Source organism: Rosa rugosa, chromosome 1 (genome assembly GCF_958449725.1).
Source record: "Rosa rugosa chromosome 1, drRosRugo1.1, whole genome shotgun sequence".
Lineage (NCBI taxonomy): Eukaryota > Viridiplantae > Streptophyta > Magnoliopsida > Rosales > Rosaceae > Rosa > Rosa rugosa.
The window spans coordinates 54,216,324-54,231,597 of NC_084820.1; the positions used below are offsets into that span (position 1 = coordinate 54,216,324).

General features: G+C 42.8%; 1 protein-coding gene across 2 annotated transcripts; it reads left to right on the plus strand.

Annotated features, from left to right (window-relative positions):
* Positions 1-9,321: 9,321 nt before the first annotated feature.
* LOC133741393 (UPF0481 protein At3g47200-like) lies at positions 9,322-11,278 on the plus strand. 2 transcript variants are annotated; one of them, XM_062169310.1, is made up of 2 exons: positions 9,322-10,474; positions 10,603-10,901. In XM_062169310.1, exons 1-2 carry the CDS (start codon positions 9,398-9,400, stop codon positions 10,756-10,758), a joined length of 1,233 nt encoding a protein of 410 aa, XP_062025294.1. In that variant the 5' UTR covers positions 9,322-9,397; the 3' UTR covers positions 10,759-10,901. The 2 variants fall into 2 exon arrangements, with proteins under 2 accessions (XP_062025294.1, XP_062025285.1); XM_062169301.1 differs by having other exon boundaries at positions 9,322-11,278.
* The last annotated feature ends 3,996 nt before the right edge of the window (positions 11,279-15,274 follow it).

The window sequence follows — 15,274 nt, forward strand, 5'->3', positions numbered from 1 at the left end:
CTGAAGGCTATACGTCGGTCGACGTTCGGGTCTGGACGACGAGTCGGTCATTTTATAAGTCGTCGATCGCTCTTGGAGGCTGAAGAAGCTCCAGCGCCGGCTCCGATCGCTGTAATTTCGGGTCAGCCACATCGGGCGTTCGGGTTGGTTGCGGATCTGCTAAGGAACGACAAAGCCTCCATGGATGGACACCCTCGTCCAGTCCCCAACGCGGTCCAATCCCCAACGCTTAGCTCCTGAAGAACCGGTGTCTAATCCTCGTCCGGCGAAGACTGCAGTGAACTCGGCATCTTCGAGTCGACGGAGGTGGTGGTCACCTGCTCAGTTGACGTGACAGGGGGAAGAGGGAGAGAGAGAGAGATCCGGCGAAGACTGCAGTGAACTTGGCGTCTTCGAGTCAACGGAGGTGGTGGTCACTTTGCTCAGTTGACGTTACAGGGGGAGGGAGAGAGAGAGAGAGAGAGAGAGAGAGAGAGAGAGAGAGAGAGAGAGAGAGAGAGAGAGAGAGAGAGAGAGAGAGAGAGAGAGAGAGAGAGAGAGAGAGAGAGAGAGAGAGAGAAGGTTGTAATTTATTAATTAGACTGGGGGTAAGAATGTCACTTGTGCTTAAATTGTGTAAATGGGAGTAAAAAATTCTTAGTGGAGTAAGTGGGCAATTTTCAGGCTAAAATTGGGTAAGTGGTCACAGCCCCTTTAAACTATAGGTAGAGTTGTAAACATTTTCGTGGATTTGTCGTAACTCCGACATTATGTATAGTCAAAGTTCATAATCTCATATTCTTAAAAGTCGAATATATAATTGTTAATAAAATAAATGAGAGGCAAGGTTCGAACCTCCGACTTCTTGTACAAGAGCTTTGCTCTTCACCCACTAGAGCACCAGCTGCTCTCATTATTATCCATGCAACTCCTTTTACTTATTCTATCATAAGCGATAGAATAAAAACAAACTGTCGGCACACTCCACGTGCCATGACACGTCTCTTCCGTGAATTACGAAAAGCAGATCACTTTCGGCTAAAGCTGTCTGCCACAGCGTCTCGAGATTCACTCTGTCCCCCTACACGCTCTCCACGCGCCAACAACTTTTCCGTGTTTTAAGGCTACTGTACATACCTCCAACAATATGGAGTATTTACTACATCACCAAGCATAAGTAACACCCACTTTGGGACATCCACAAGGCATGGCAAGGCCCAACCGAGACATGCATCATGTAGCCCTATGTTCAGGCTACGCGGCGGTATCCGGAAGTCACAAATCCGCCACCGGGAAGCCACCTTCCCGCCCTTGCCAAGATGTCACCACAAAATAGCTTTCTACATGCTTCTAAGCTTTCTATACTAGAATTATGTGAAAACTTATCCCACATCGAAGAATAAGTATAGGAAGGGCATTCCTTCATCTATAAGAGGAATGCCCCCCTCCCACAATTAGGACATCCCATTACATACTTTGTAATCTTGTTAGGCCGCAAGGCTCGACACACTAGTGTAGCTTTCAAGTGGACGTAGTCTCCCGCTCAGGCGGAGGCGAACCACTATACATCTTGTGTCAATCTCTCTCTCTCTCTTTACTTATCGTTAATTAGATCCCCAACGGATCAAAGCATTAACATTGGCGCCGTCTGTGGGAAGCCAACACAATGGCTTCGTCACCTACCGTGAGCTAAGTCTGCTTAGCGGAGCTTGAAGAAATTCCTTCCTTCTTTGAGTTTATGTTTGAATTAATGTTTCTTGGCGGCAACTAGAGCAGAGTGTGCAGAAATTTGCACTTTGAGGGCCGGTCAACGCCAGTCAACACGTGGTCAACGCCCAGCGGAGTTAGTCAACGCCCATGGAGTGGTCAAAACTTGCAGAAATTGCTCAAAACACCAGCATGTGGGGCGGTCAATGCTTGGTCAACGCCCGACGGGGTTGGTCAACGCCCATCAGGCTTGGTCACACTTTCGGTCAACGCTGACCAACGTTAGTTAACAATCAGTCAACGCTGATGAAAGTAGTCTCCGCTGAACATCAAAAAAAAAAAAAAAAAAAAAAAAAAACCACCCAAAAAATTGGCAAATCTTCTCTGGACACCCAGAGATTTGCTCTGGACACCCCAGGGATCTGCCATCACCGTCATCGGGGCTGGCCACTGCTCTCGCTCATGCCATCACCGCCGGCAGCAGCTCTCTCAAGACCCAGCAAAGCCCCGCTCCGCCCAACTTCCCCCGCCACTGACCATGCCACCACTGACTTCGGGTCACCGCTGAGCTCCTCAAACCGCTGGCAAAACCCAGCTCGAGCTTACCTGCCAGCACCGCCCAACTCCTCTGCTCACTGCAGCAACCGCTGACCACCACCGCAGACTCAAAACTGCCGCTGCCTCGCAATGTTCGCCGCCGAACTCCAGCATCCGCCGGACACCAAGACCATCTCCGCCGGACTTCTGCAGCTCCGCCAAACTCCTCTGGCAGCACCAGTGTGCAGTCCCCGCTGCGAGCTCCGACGGCCAGGTTACAGCACCAGGTTGCAGCACCGCCACACTTTGGAGCTCCGCCGGACAAACCGCTAGACGGCAATGCCCCGCCACACTTTGGAGTTCCGCCGGACAAACCTCCGCCTGCACAAAACCTCCGCCTGCACAACCCGGCGGTAACCCACCGCCAACGGCCTTCTCTGCTGGGCGCCACCGCTAGCTCGTCGGCATCGAAAGCTGAGCATCGGCGAAGCTTCAATCCCCAGCGGAGATTCTGTCACCAGCGGAGCTTCAATCCTCTGGGCAGAGCTTCACAGAGCTTCACAAAAATTGGAAAACAGGGAAATTCAACTATTTCTATCAAGCATTCAAGCGCAAATACGAGTTGACGGACATTATCGGAATACTTTATCCGCCAAGCAATGGATCGTCCTGCTCGGCCAACTCCGCTAGCCTCCAAATTGGCACAAGATAAGTGCATTCATCTTATCTCTTACGCTCTTTCAATTAGAGCTATTGCCATGTCTATACATGTCTCCATGACCCTTAAGCATGCTCTATGTGTTTGTCATTTTTCCATGCAAATACATACTGTACACATCCACGGTCTACGACCAAAACCGCCATGCGGTCAGGCAACGCCTCATAATAGCCATTGATCCGGCAGCAAGGGACTAGTTAACGCAGCCTACGGCAGCCATTGATCCGGCAGTTAACCCCGACGCTTGGGTACCAAAGATTGGGATCGCTTCCCAACACCCTCTGCTCCGTGCAGCTCCCCCTCAACAAACATGGCTGGGGAGTCGGGGACTCTCTAGCGGGGCCTACCAGGGGCCCGCCCCATTGAGCTTCCGCTCATGAGCTTCCCGCTCATGCCTTCCCGGCACCCCATTGAGCTTCTGCTCACGAGCTTCCCGCTCATGCCTTCCCGGCACCCCATTGAGCTTCCGCTCACGAGCTTCCCGCTCATGCCTTCCCGGCGCCCCATTGAGCTTCCGCTCACGAGCTTCCCGCTCATGCCTTCCCGGCGCCCCATTGAGCTTCCGCTCACGAGCTTCCCGCTCATGCCTTCCCGGCGCCCCATTGAGCTTCCGCTCACGAGCTTCCCGCTCATGCCTTCCCGGCAACCCATTGAGCTTCCGCTCATCCCCCTCGAGCTTCCCGCTCATGCCTTCCCGGCAATCCTCGAGCTTCCCGCTCACGCCTTCCCGGCATTCCCAAATCTTCACATTCATGTCCACTCGACACACCACATATTAATGGAACATGGAATTCTTCTACCATTTGTCGCTCCCGACAAATTGAATTCTTTTCGCGTTCCATTAATACAAGCGACAACCAAACAAACGCTTACCTTCGCAGCGCTCATACAACGTGCATTTATCATATGCAATCCATATGCTCACACGACCATACGCGCTCTCGAGCTTGTACGTCATAATCGATCGTCCTCGACGCCATTCGCGTGTATACATCAACATGTATCACGCACCTCATACGTTTATATATGCCAACGCATATCCATACAATTCACATTTGTTCCTCCATGCAACGCGCATTCTACGTATGCCTGCTTTTTGTTTTTGTTGTGCAGGTTAACGAGTCCCTTCTTGCTTACGGAGTTCGGGGACTTGTAGGGGCCCCGTGCCGCCCGGTTACTTATGCTTGACGACTTCGTGGTTATAACTCCCCAACCAAGAAGCTACTCTTACTTGGGGACTTCGGGGACTTGTACATACCTCCAACAATATGGAGTATTTACTACATCACCAAGCATAAGTAACACCCACTTTGGGACATCCACAAGGCATGGCAAGGCCCAACCGAGACATGCATCATGTAGCCCTATGTTCAGGCTACGCGGCGGTATCCGGAAGTCACAAATCCGCCACTGGGAAGCCACCTTCCCGCCCTTGCCAAGATGTCACCACAAAATAGCTTTCTACATGCTTCTAAGCTTTCTATACTAGAATTATGTGAAAACTTATCCCACATCGAAGAATAAGTATAGGAAGGGCATTCCTTCATCTATAAGAGGAATGCCCCCCTCCCACAATTAGGACATCCCATTACATACTTTGTAATCTTGTTAGGCCGCAAGGCTCGACACACTAGTGTAGCTTTCAAGTGGACGTAGTCTCCCGCTCAGGCGGAGGCGAACCACTATACATCTTGTGTCAATCTCTCTCTCTCTCTTTACTTATCGTTAATTAGATCCCCAACGGATCAAAGCATTAACAGCTACTTTAATCCAACGCGTAGATTGAATCTCAGAGATTGTCCATCCAACAGTGGAGATCTGCTCACCTTGTTCTATAAATAGGTGCATTCTGGAGAAAAACTGTTCACACCAAAGAAAAGAAATTTCCCTAGCCATTCTCTCTCAAACTCTTTAGTCTTCCTCTTCTCATCTTCAATCCTTCTCCCTCCGATCTTCTCTTCCATCCGAAAGATTTAATCTCTTCTTTCATCTGAGAAATTCAGATCTCCAACAACACTTCATTAACTTCAATCCTTCTAACAACAATCTTCCTCAAACACTCAATAACGTCGTTCTTCAATTTTCACTTCCTCTCAACCCAACACCATGGAACCACGAACTCTGCAACTAATGGAGCTACAAACCCAGCAACAAATCGAGGATGGAGGAAACAACCAAGCAGCCGGGAGTAGTGCCAACATGGATTTCTGGCGAAGCCGTACCAGGTGGATTCCTACTCCAGATCAAATAAGAATCCTCAAGGATCTTTACTACGACAAGGGAGTTAAGTGCCCAACTACAGAGCACATTCACGAGATCTGTCTCCAGCTGAAATAGTATGGACAGGTTGAGGGCAAGAACATTTATTTTTGGTTCCAGAACGTCAGGGCTCGAGAGAAGCAGATGAAGAGGTGCAATCAGGCTGCTCAAGTGCCCATGGGAACTGGTTCTACTGGTACTGGTGGATCTATTGATCTCAATTTTGGGTCCACTAGTTCTACTGGTGCTGGTGGATCCATTGATCTCAATTTTGGGTCCACTGGTTCTACTGGTGCGGGTGGATCCATTGACATCAATTTTGGGCCAGCTGGTGGATCCATTGACATCAATTTTGGGCCACGGGTCGACTGCAGTGTTGACCCATATTTTTCCTCACCCTTCACTACTAGTACTAGTACTACTTTCTTTGGCATAAATGAAGAACAAACTTTCATGGAACAACGAGGAGAAGATCACCAGGAGATTGAAACTCTTCCTCTGTTCCCCCTGTTCCGACGTAAAAACTTCAACAACTTACTTCGATCCCTTCATGAAAGTTGTTCAGAACTTCAATCTGAGTTCACCAGCTCAAGAATCACAAGAAATGATAGTCTGTAGCTCGACATATCTCGATCGAAAGGTTTGGTTTTCGATCGAAAACCGGTCGAGCTCCGACAAACGTGAATCCGGTCACTCCAGGTGCGATCCTTCTGGGATGATGATCAGCAGGTTGAGGCGAGTTCATAGAGCTAAGGATCGGAAGTTTTGGTGGCTTGTAGCTCGAGATATCGAGATTTACTCGAAATCGGCTCAAACGAAGCCGGGTCCTCCGCCGTCGCTACCGTCCATGTTGCGGCACAAGGATGCCACCAGCGGCTGCGCAAGGTCTAGGCGAAGCTACTGGAGGTGGTCCGACGTCTTGAGGTGGCCTGAGGAGGGAGAGGTCTGCAGGTGAATGGTTGCACTGTTTTTCTTGCTGGGTTCGGCCGATAGAGAGAGTGAGAGTGTGAGTGAGAGTGAGAGAGAGGGAGAGTGTCTGTAAGCTTGATTGATTGTTCCCTCGATCAAGCACAATCAAGTGGGAATAAAGCATTGTCACTACTGCCTAAAACATGGAAACTTGTCTGCCATTTTTTTTTCTTTCATTAACAGTAAAAATCGGTTATTACAAACACCCCAGACGAGCATGCAAAACAGAGCCCTAGAATTCGACTAGTCCTACACTACTGATCTCTCGTCTCTACACAACTAAGATAAAGTCTTTATTGAAAAAAGAAATAGAAAAAAAAATCTAAGATAAAGCCATCTCTGATAGCTCATAGCTGCTAATTGCCTAATTCTAACCCTAATTGAAGCCCTCTCAGAAATCAGAAATCAGACTAGTACTGGTACTAGTGGGGCACTGGTGCCTCTAAGTAAAGGGCAGTGTAGGGTTTTAGGGGTAGTACGGTAGCAGCAATGATCGATGTTGAAATGTCCCTGGGGCTGTGAAGAAGGAAGGGGTATCTTAATTGTCCTTGGAATAGATGTTGTCTCTTTCTGTGCGTTGTTTAATGGATACAGATCTGCTTGTCAGGTCTTCTTTGCTTGCTTAGATACTCGAGTGGATCCCGCCTTCTGCCACAAAATCTATCTCTAAATTTTCTTCCTGCAACACATCCTTACGTCAAATGAGTTGGAACGGACTTTTTTTTTTTTTTTTGAGAGAATTTCGAACGGACTTGGATAACAATAATAATGTTGGATATTCGAAAAAATTAGCAATAATCATCATCACAAGTGTCTATCTAAAATAGATTTTGTCAATTTACCCTAATTCTAGGGTCATTTATCTCACTTACCTCATTAAGTTTTTTTTTTTTTTTTAATTTCCCCTTTTACCCATAAAGACTAATAAAGTATTCCCTAATAACCAATTATGTTTTTTTTTTTTTTAGATTATTTTACCCTTACCCTTTTGTTACATAGAGAAATAGAAAAGTCATAGGAGACTAGGCGGGAGTCCCGTCACCGGCTACGGGATTCCGACCACTGGTCGCCGGATTCTGGTTACCGGTTGCCACCACACCAGACTTCTCTAAAAACCTCACCACACCTAAAGAGGTCGTCGGATATCTCATAGATCGCCGAAAATACTTATTACCCCCAAATAGACCTTTATTGCCCCCAATAGAGGGGCCATAAACCTCTATTGCCCCTCAATAGACCTTTATTGGGGGGCAATAGAGGTTTATGAAACCTCATCGAAAGTCCCCAAAGAGGTTTTCAGAGATCTCATATGGAGCCGCAGAGATTTACTGCCCCCTGAATAAACCTCTATTGTCCCTTAATAGAACTTTTGGAGGCCGGAATGAAAACTAATCTCCGTAAAATTAGACAAATAAAACTTTGAGTAAGGAAAAAAAATGAGGAGATTACATCAATTCAAAACATTTATTGCTCCCCAATAGACGTCTATTACCCCCTAATATACATTTAACAGACCTCTATTGTCCCCCCATAGACCTTTTTTTTTTCTTTTTCGGTTTTCTGCCCCATTTTACCCAGAGAGAGAGAGAGAGAGAGAGAGAGAGAGACGTGTTCGATCTCAGATGGAAAAAAAAAAAAAACATATAATTTGTGGAACACAATCTAATAAGTGATTAACTTGAGTATAAGTTACCATATAATATTGCTGGCTGAAATTTGACTCTTTACTAAACTAAGACCAAAGAGTCAAAAGTCCCACTATACCACCATTTCTTTGATTCACAATCACGTTAAAAATTTGAATAGAGTGGTGACTAAAACAGAAAGAGAAGCCCCAAAAGATTCCAAAATGGGAAAACCCAATAAATATTCCCAACTACACAAACCTTGAAACCGAGAACCACGTGTAGCCATTACCTAACCCAAAAACCAACTCACATTTGCAGAGCCTCCATTTTGATATATATATATATATATATATATATATATATATATATATATATATATGTTCTTATTTTTTATCAGATTCTTATTTATAGTAATTGAAATCATTTTTATGATAAAAAATATTTTTCCGATTGTACTTTTCAAATTCCATGTGTTACTTCACAAGCAATGTTGTAGTTTCTTATATGATTTCATATATGTGGCATAGGTCATGAATAAAATAAATATTGAAAATATGACACATGGTAGTAGAAGGATGATGTGAAAAATAAGGTTGAGGTGATATGTATTTATAGTGTAAATTTTTTTAAACCATATGTAAAAATATAAAAAAAATAAAATAAAAACCCAACAGCTACTTGACATCAGCAACGACCCATCAGCAACTGGTCATTGCTGACGTCATGCATTGGTCAAACTGACCCTAAATGTGGCCATTGTAGCTTTCTGATTCATTTTTTTATAGGGCTAAAAGGCTAACCAAAGGGCTATTTTTGCCCATTTGCCCCTCAAATTTGGCCATTTAGCCATCCCTCTCATGGGTTGGACACTATTTAAGTTATTTTTTGGCCCTTTAGCCCTTTCCCCCCATGGGTTGGAGAAGACCTAAGTGACTGAGATATCTCAGCCAAACAACAACAATTTTAGTGTTTAACCTGAATTGCCGAATTGGTAGCTGAAATTCATGGATTGTGTGAAGAATTAATTTAACCACCCAATTATTGTAGTGATGATTTACATGAAACAAAATAATTACTGGAATATAACCTAGAAAAACCCTTCATCCTCTTCAACCTTGGCAAATTTTTCAAAACCCATCTCAATAACCAAAAAGATAAAGAAAGACGCTTTAATGAAAAAAAAAATATACAAGAACCAGGAGAAAAATTGAGACAATAAAACGGTGAAGTTGGAAAAAGCGTCAGTTTTTTTTTTGTTTTTCCGCAGTTCCGCACGTATGGAGAGGCCGGATTAATCTTTTACAAATTGTAACCACGTGTCATACACGTGATCACGCAATTAATCTGCATACTTGCAGGTACGTACGGTAGAGAAGAAAATTTATTTTTGGGGCTGTACGAGTCGATATTGTAATAATTATGAAGGTTCCGAGTTGGTCCATCAGCTGCTTAATATTAATATTAATACAGAAAGACTTCAGGTAAACTAAGCGTGGACTTGACTAGTTTTATAGACTTGTAAACTTAGATCGATAAGAGTACCATCAGTACGTACTATTCTGGGAAAATTGAAGATAAGTTTCTTCAATCTCACATTCAAATGGGGAAGGGAAACCTTATAATTGCAAGCAGATGGTTAATCTTAAAGAAGATAACCAGCACTTGCAGAAGGAGATTTCAAGAAAGTTTGGCTTGTACTACTTTCCCTACACTTGATGCAAAAATCTTAGCAAGAGGTTTCCATCAAGTTCGTGGTGGCAGCTCATCATTGACAGAAGAGCTGGAGAGTATTCTTAATCCTGAAGATCAAGGGAGGGAGAGTAGTACAAACTCTATGACCTGCATTTACAAGGTTCCTAGCACCATGCGTCAGGTGAACAGGAAGGCTTACGAGCCCAACATTGTGTCCATCGGTCCTTACCATCACGGAGTTGAAAGCCTACAAGAAATGGAGAAGCTTAAGCACACATACTTTCGGCGCCTCTTTCAACCAAACTACCATGATAGGTTGGATGATGAAGTAGTGTCGCTGAAGAAGAAGAAGGCGGTAGATGATGCGAAGAAGGCAATGGAGGAATTGGAGGTGGCGGCTAGGAGCTGCTACTCGGAACAATCCAAGCTTAGCAGCAAGGCGTTTGTAAAGATGATGCTGATTGATGGTTGCTTCATTATAGGGTTGCTCAGGGATTCATTGCAGTCCGATTTTGAGCACACACCCTCCATCATTCAAAGGTGGATGCTTCCAACCCTGCGCCGGGATTTGATCAAAATCGAAAATCAGCTTCCCCTCTTTGTCTTGCGCAAATTATTTCAGCTGACCGAAGCAAGCACTACTTGTCATGAGAAACCAATTGCAAGTTGGAAATTGGAAGCACTAGCCCTTCGCTTCTTTCAGCCGCTACTGCGAGGACATGATGTTCTGACCAAACCACCGCAGCATTATGCACCACAACATTGTCAAAGCAGCAGCAGCAAGCACTTTCTTGATCTTTTCCACAGGACAATCAGTCCGGACTGCTCTACCCGTTCAGTACTGCAAACGCCGCCGCGAGGGAAGCAAACCAAGCAGATTCTATCAGTACAAGAGCTCAAGGAGGCCGGAGTCAAGTTCAGAACAGACCCCACTCGAGGGCCACTAGACATCACTTTCGGCCGCGTCGCTTGGAGTTGGGGGAAGGTACTCACAATTCCTCGAATACACATTGATGATCACAGAGGCACATTGTTTCGAAACATGGTTGCATTCGAAAAATGTGACCCCAACTGCGACCAAGATGTTACAACCTATTTGTTTTTCCTCGACAGCCTCATCAACTCGGCCAAGGATGTAGGGCTCCTGCACTACCACGGAGTCCTGCACCACTCTCTAGGCAGCAACAGGAGGGTGGCGAAACTCGTCAACAACCTTTGCAAGGAGGTTGGTCCGGATGTTTCCAAGTCCTACTTGTACAAGGTGGTTAGAGACGTCAATGAGTACTATAGTTCCAAGTATGGAAAAATAAGAGGCTTCTTGGTACACCATCATTTTAGTAGCTGGTTGGTGGGCATCTCAACTCTTGCAGCATGCTTAGCTCTTTACCTAGCACTCATTCAGACCGGCTGCACAGTCGCCACTGCCAGAAAAGAATTGAGTACACATACCACATTTGGAGACTTTCTGAAAGAGTCTTTGCTTTTGCATCATATGAAAGAGTGGTGGGGATCATTTGGAAATACCGGCAGTACTGAGAATAACGCCCTTGATCGCAATGATCGACATGGAGTACTGTGTATACTACTTGAAATAGGAATCGACTTTTAATTAGTTAGCTTTATCACATCATCACTATGAGGGATGTAGTCGATCAGCTGTTAGCTCTAATGAATCCAAACTCGATTTTGTTTCATGTGTGTTCAATGCCAAATTTCTTTCTTAAAATTGGATCAGAATGTTGTTATTAATCCTATTATTATGGGATCTTTATTTGCAAAATGCATATTGAATTTACCTTTTAAAAGAGATTTATTCTTGACATTCAATATTCTTATTGGAGGATGGAGAATTGGAGATGCTCTAATAATATAATGTCTAGTTTGATAACTTTGCAGGATGTAATAGAAACGTTTTCAAAAATCTTAGCACACTGCAATAATAAATGATCTGGGGCCCTACCCAATTTATTTGTTCTTCCATTTGTTTAAAGTTCCATGGCATGACTCACGGGCAACCTCAAGTGTGGAAGTAACGCATCATTCCTAAGTCCTAAGTCCTAATTACGCGCGAGCTTCTAGATGGACAAAGAAAATCAGACGCATTGTTCCCTTTCTAATAATGCATAGGGCGGGCCGGCGGGGGAAATTATAGTACATCGTTCACGCAAGTTTTTTCATATTTCTGAGTATAGATGTCATATTAACGCATAGGGTGGAGGATATTATGTTACAATATTCTTGCAAATTCTTCCATACTCTAGATTTTTTTCACCATTGTATTTAGTGAAAAGGCAGATCCCATAGTGGGTATTCCGGAACATTATGGGATACTCCGGAAGATGGTATAAATGTATGGGATAGTTGTTATTAATCCTATTATTATGGGATCTTTATTTGCAAAATGCATATTGAATTTACCTTTTAAAGAGATTTATTCTTGACCTTCAATATTTCCATTCGCGGATGGAGATGCTCTAATAATATAATGTCTAGTTTGATAACTTTGCAGGATGTAATATTAGAAACGTTTTCATAAATCTTAACATACTGCAAGAATAAATGATGTGGGGCTCTACTTGTTGTAAATATTAATGTGGCTATTCATGTAATAGCAATTAGTGTTGCGTGATATACGCTAATTAAGATTGATTGGTGATTAACAAAATATAATTAGCGATTGATTGATTGTAATCAGACGAGTGATTGATGTAATCGTTAAATAGTTACCTTTTGTAAACCTGAGGTACTCCTATATAAACCTCATTGTGAGATGAATAGAATCACTCCATTTTCTCATACTTCATTCTCTGTGTCTAAACTCTCTCTCTCTCAAATTCTTTTAATATCGTTTTACGTACAACACGTTATCAGCACGACAAGCTCTAGGATTCAGATTGCAAGTTGCGGGAAGAGGTGGTTCATCATTCAATGAAGAGAAGAGGCGAATAACTCCTGAGTTATTGGATTGGCTGAAAAGACAACATTCTCAGTTCTGCACATATAAACTGAAGATTCGTCTGTTCTTCATCAAGTATTTTTCTTTCCAAAATCTAATTTTATATTCATGCTTATTGAGCCTATTGATTGAATATGAACAATCACCATGATGCATGAACCCCCAAATTTACTTTATTAATTTATTTGGTTGATACATATATATATATATATATATATATATATATATATATATATATATATGTCGTATATATTTGTTCATGTGTTTTGGATTTGATTGACATATATCATGACACATTCACATGTATGATTCCTATTTAATATTACTACAATGCCAGAAGCATTTACCCAATTTATTACATATACGAAATGCCAGAAGCATTAATGGGATTTGAACCCATTTCCTTAGGTACATAACCGCTGTATTAATTTATTTACGTTATGATTTAATAACATATATTGAATTTGATTATGTTATAATTGTGAATATTAATAGAGGCTGAATCAGAAGCTCAAATCAAGCCCAAAGTCACAACAACAAATTCGAGCCAGAAGCTCAGGCCCAAGTTGCAAGGCTAGAACAGAAGCTCACCACATGTTGCCATGACAAAAGTTATGAATCTTCTCAAACTAGGCTTATCCAGTTGGATGCGATGTCTAGGCAAGGTTCAGATGAGGCCGTGTACTTAAGTGCGCCTCGCTCCACCTAAACCTCATCTTTCCTTACCTGGTCGTATTCAATTGGAGTTACCAAAATGGTTGAGTAATAACTTTTCATTCCTTGGCAGACCAGTTTGAGCCCAGTAGGCCCACTCTCCCTGCGCAGGACCTAGCAACCTAGCAGGCCTCACATACTCTTTGCCTAGTGCATGAAAGCCTAGGTCACGAGCTCGCAGACTAAGCCCAGTAGGCTTCACTATCAAGCCCACTCCTTTGGTCTAGCAGAATCAAATAAAAGGAAAAATGATTTAATATTGTAAATAGATTCACCATATCTAATATGTGTAATTAATTGCCAGAAGCATTTATTCACATAATTGTGTGATAATTAATCTGTTATATTACTAGCATGCAATTAATATCTCAATTGATTTGTGATTTTTATTTATCCAATTTGTGAGATTATTTCAATTTGCTCAATTCAATATTAGTGTTACTTGTCTAAATTTTCGCACTAGAATATATGTGTAGAAAATGCAGGTACCTAATGAACTAGAAGTTCTAAATGAACCAGTAGTTCATACATAAATCGAACTTGTAGTTTCGATAATGCCATTTAAGAAACTTGAAGTTTCTTTCATAAATTAATCACACATGATAAAACCAGTAGATTGTACATGTCTAATCCGATTTTTCATACCATGTTATAGAACCTGAAGTTCTCATTACTTGCTTATGGATGATATTACCCAAAGCACTAATATTATTTGTTCCTTTCCTGTAAGAAATGTCAAATCTAAACATGTTTGACTTTGTTGCTTTGGAGGTTTCCGGAAGAAACTATTTAAAGTGTACTCAAGATGTGAAAATTCATCTGACTACAAAGAAGATGAGATCAACAATCGATATTGACAATGTCGTCACTGAGGCTTTTAAGGCGAGTGCCATAATGGTCATAAAGAAACATATAGAGAAAGCACTCCAAGTTGAGTATCCGATGAAGAGGATCCACAGACTCTTTGGGTCGCTCTGGAAGAGTACTTTAACCATCAAATGACCATTTTCTTGCCTGAAGCAAGACATGATTAGCAAGATATTGAACAAGCCCATCTGCCCAAAACAATACAAGGAGAGACACTTTACTAATTCTCATAATTGATCACTATCTTGTTGCTCACTGAAATGAACAACAACCTCCTGTTGAGGAATGATCAAGCCAAGCCCATCGGTACCTAAGCAACACTTTTGCTTGAAGCAAATGATGTTACTCATCGCAAACCTAATCGCGAAAGAAGAAATTGTGGCCGTGGAAGGGGCAAAAAGTCCGATCTTTCGAGACAAAGAAAGAGAGGTAGGCTAATAAATGGCCCATATAACCGGCCCAAAACATGGCCCCATGTTATAGTGCCCCTGCCTAACAAGTCAAAGTGGAAAGGAACACTGGTTCGGCCCGCCGCCACCAAAATCAGCATGATCTTTGTTATCAATGTGGAGGAATTGACTGCTGGTCCCGCACCTGTTGTGCAATAGCCTAAGCAGTAGATGAGTATTACGCCGGTCGCGGAACTCGAAATACCAACTTTATTGAAGGGTCATTTTCTATTGATTCCACATTAGAGATCATGGATTTTCAGGCAGTTACTGAACACGTTATCAGCACGACAACATGGGTATAATTGGCCCCTTGTGCCATATCTATTTCATCTTAATGAATAAAACATCTTCGGATTTTGGTGATTTATGTTTTCAATTATTTTGGATTATAGAAATGTGGTTATGTTCGAATATATTTAATTCAATAAACTTATTCATACATGTGATCCATTGAATTAAATTTATGAATAGGCATGTCTTGTGGGGAAGTTTGTTGTCTGGTTAAAAGTGCTATTACGCACACCATACTCCCAGATCAGAGATATTTTTCAAACTTATGTCTATTCATACCTCTGTGACAACTGTATCAGGCCAATCCAACCTGATAGAGGATTATGGCAAAACCCACTGTATGTTGTCCAATGGTACTGAACCTATCATTAATGAGGCCTTATAATCTCCACGTTCCAGAAGAATGTTATTGAGTATTAAGGATATTCGAACCAACGGTTACCACGTTGAAACCACTGAGAAAATGAGTGGAATATATTTGCATAACCTCCAAGTGTGCGGCCAG

Coding starts and splice junctions, on each gene's coding strand:
- LOC133741393 (XM_062169301.1), top strand. CDS start 9,398: ATGGGGAAGGGAAACCTTATAATTGCAAGCAGATGGTTAATCTTAAAG.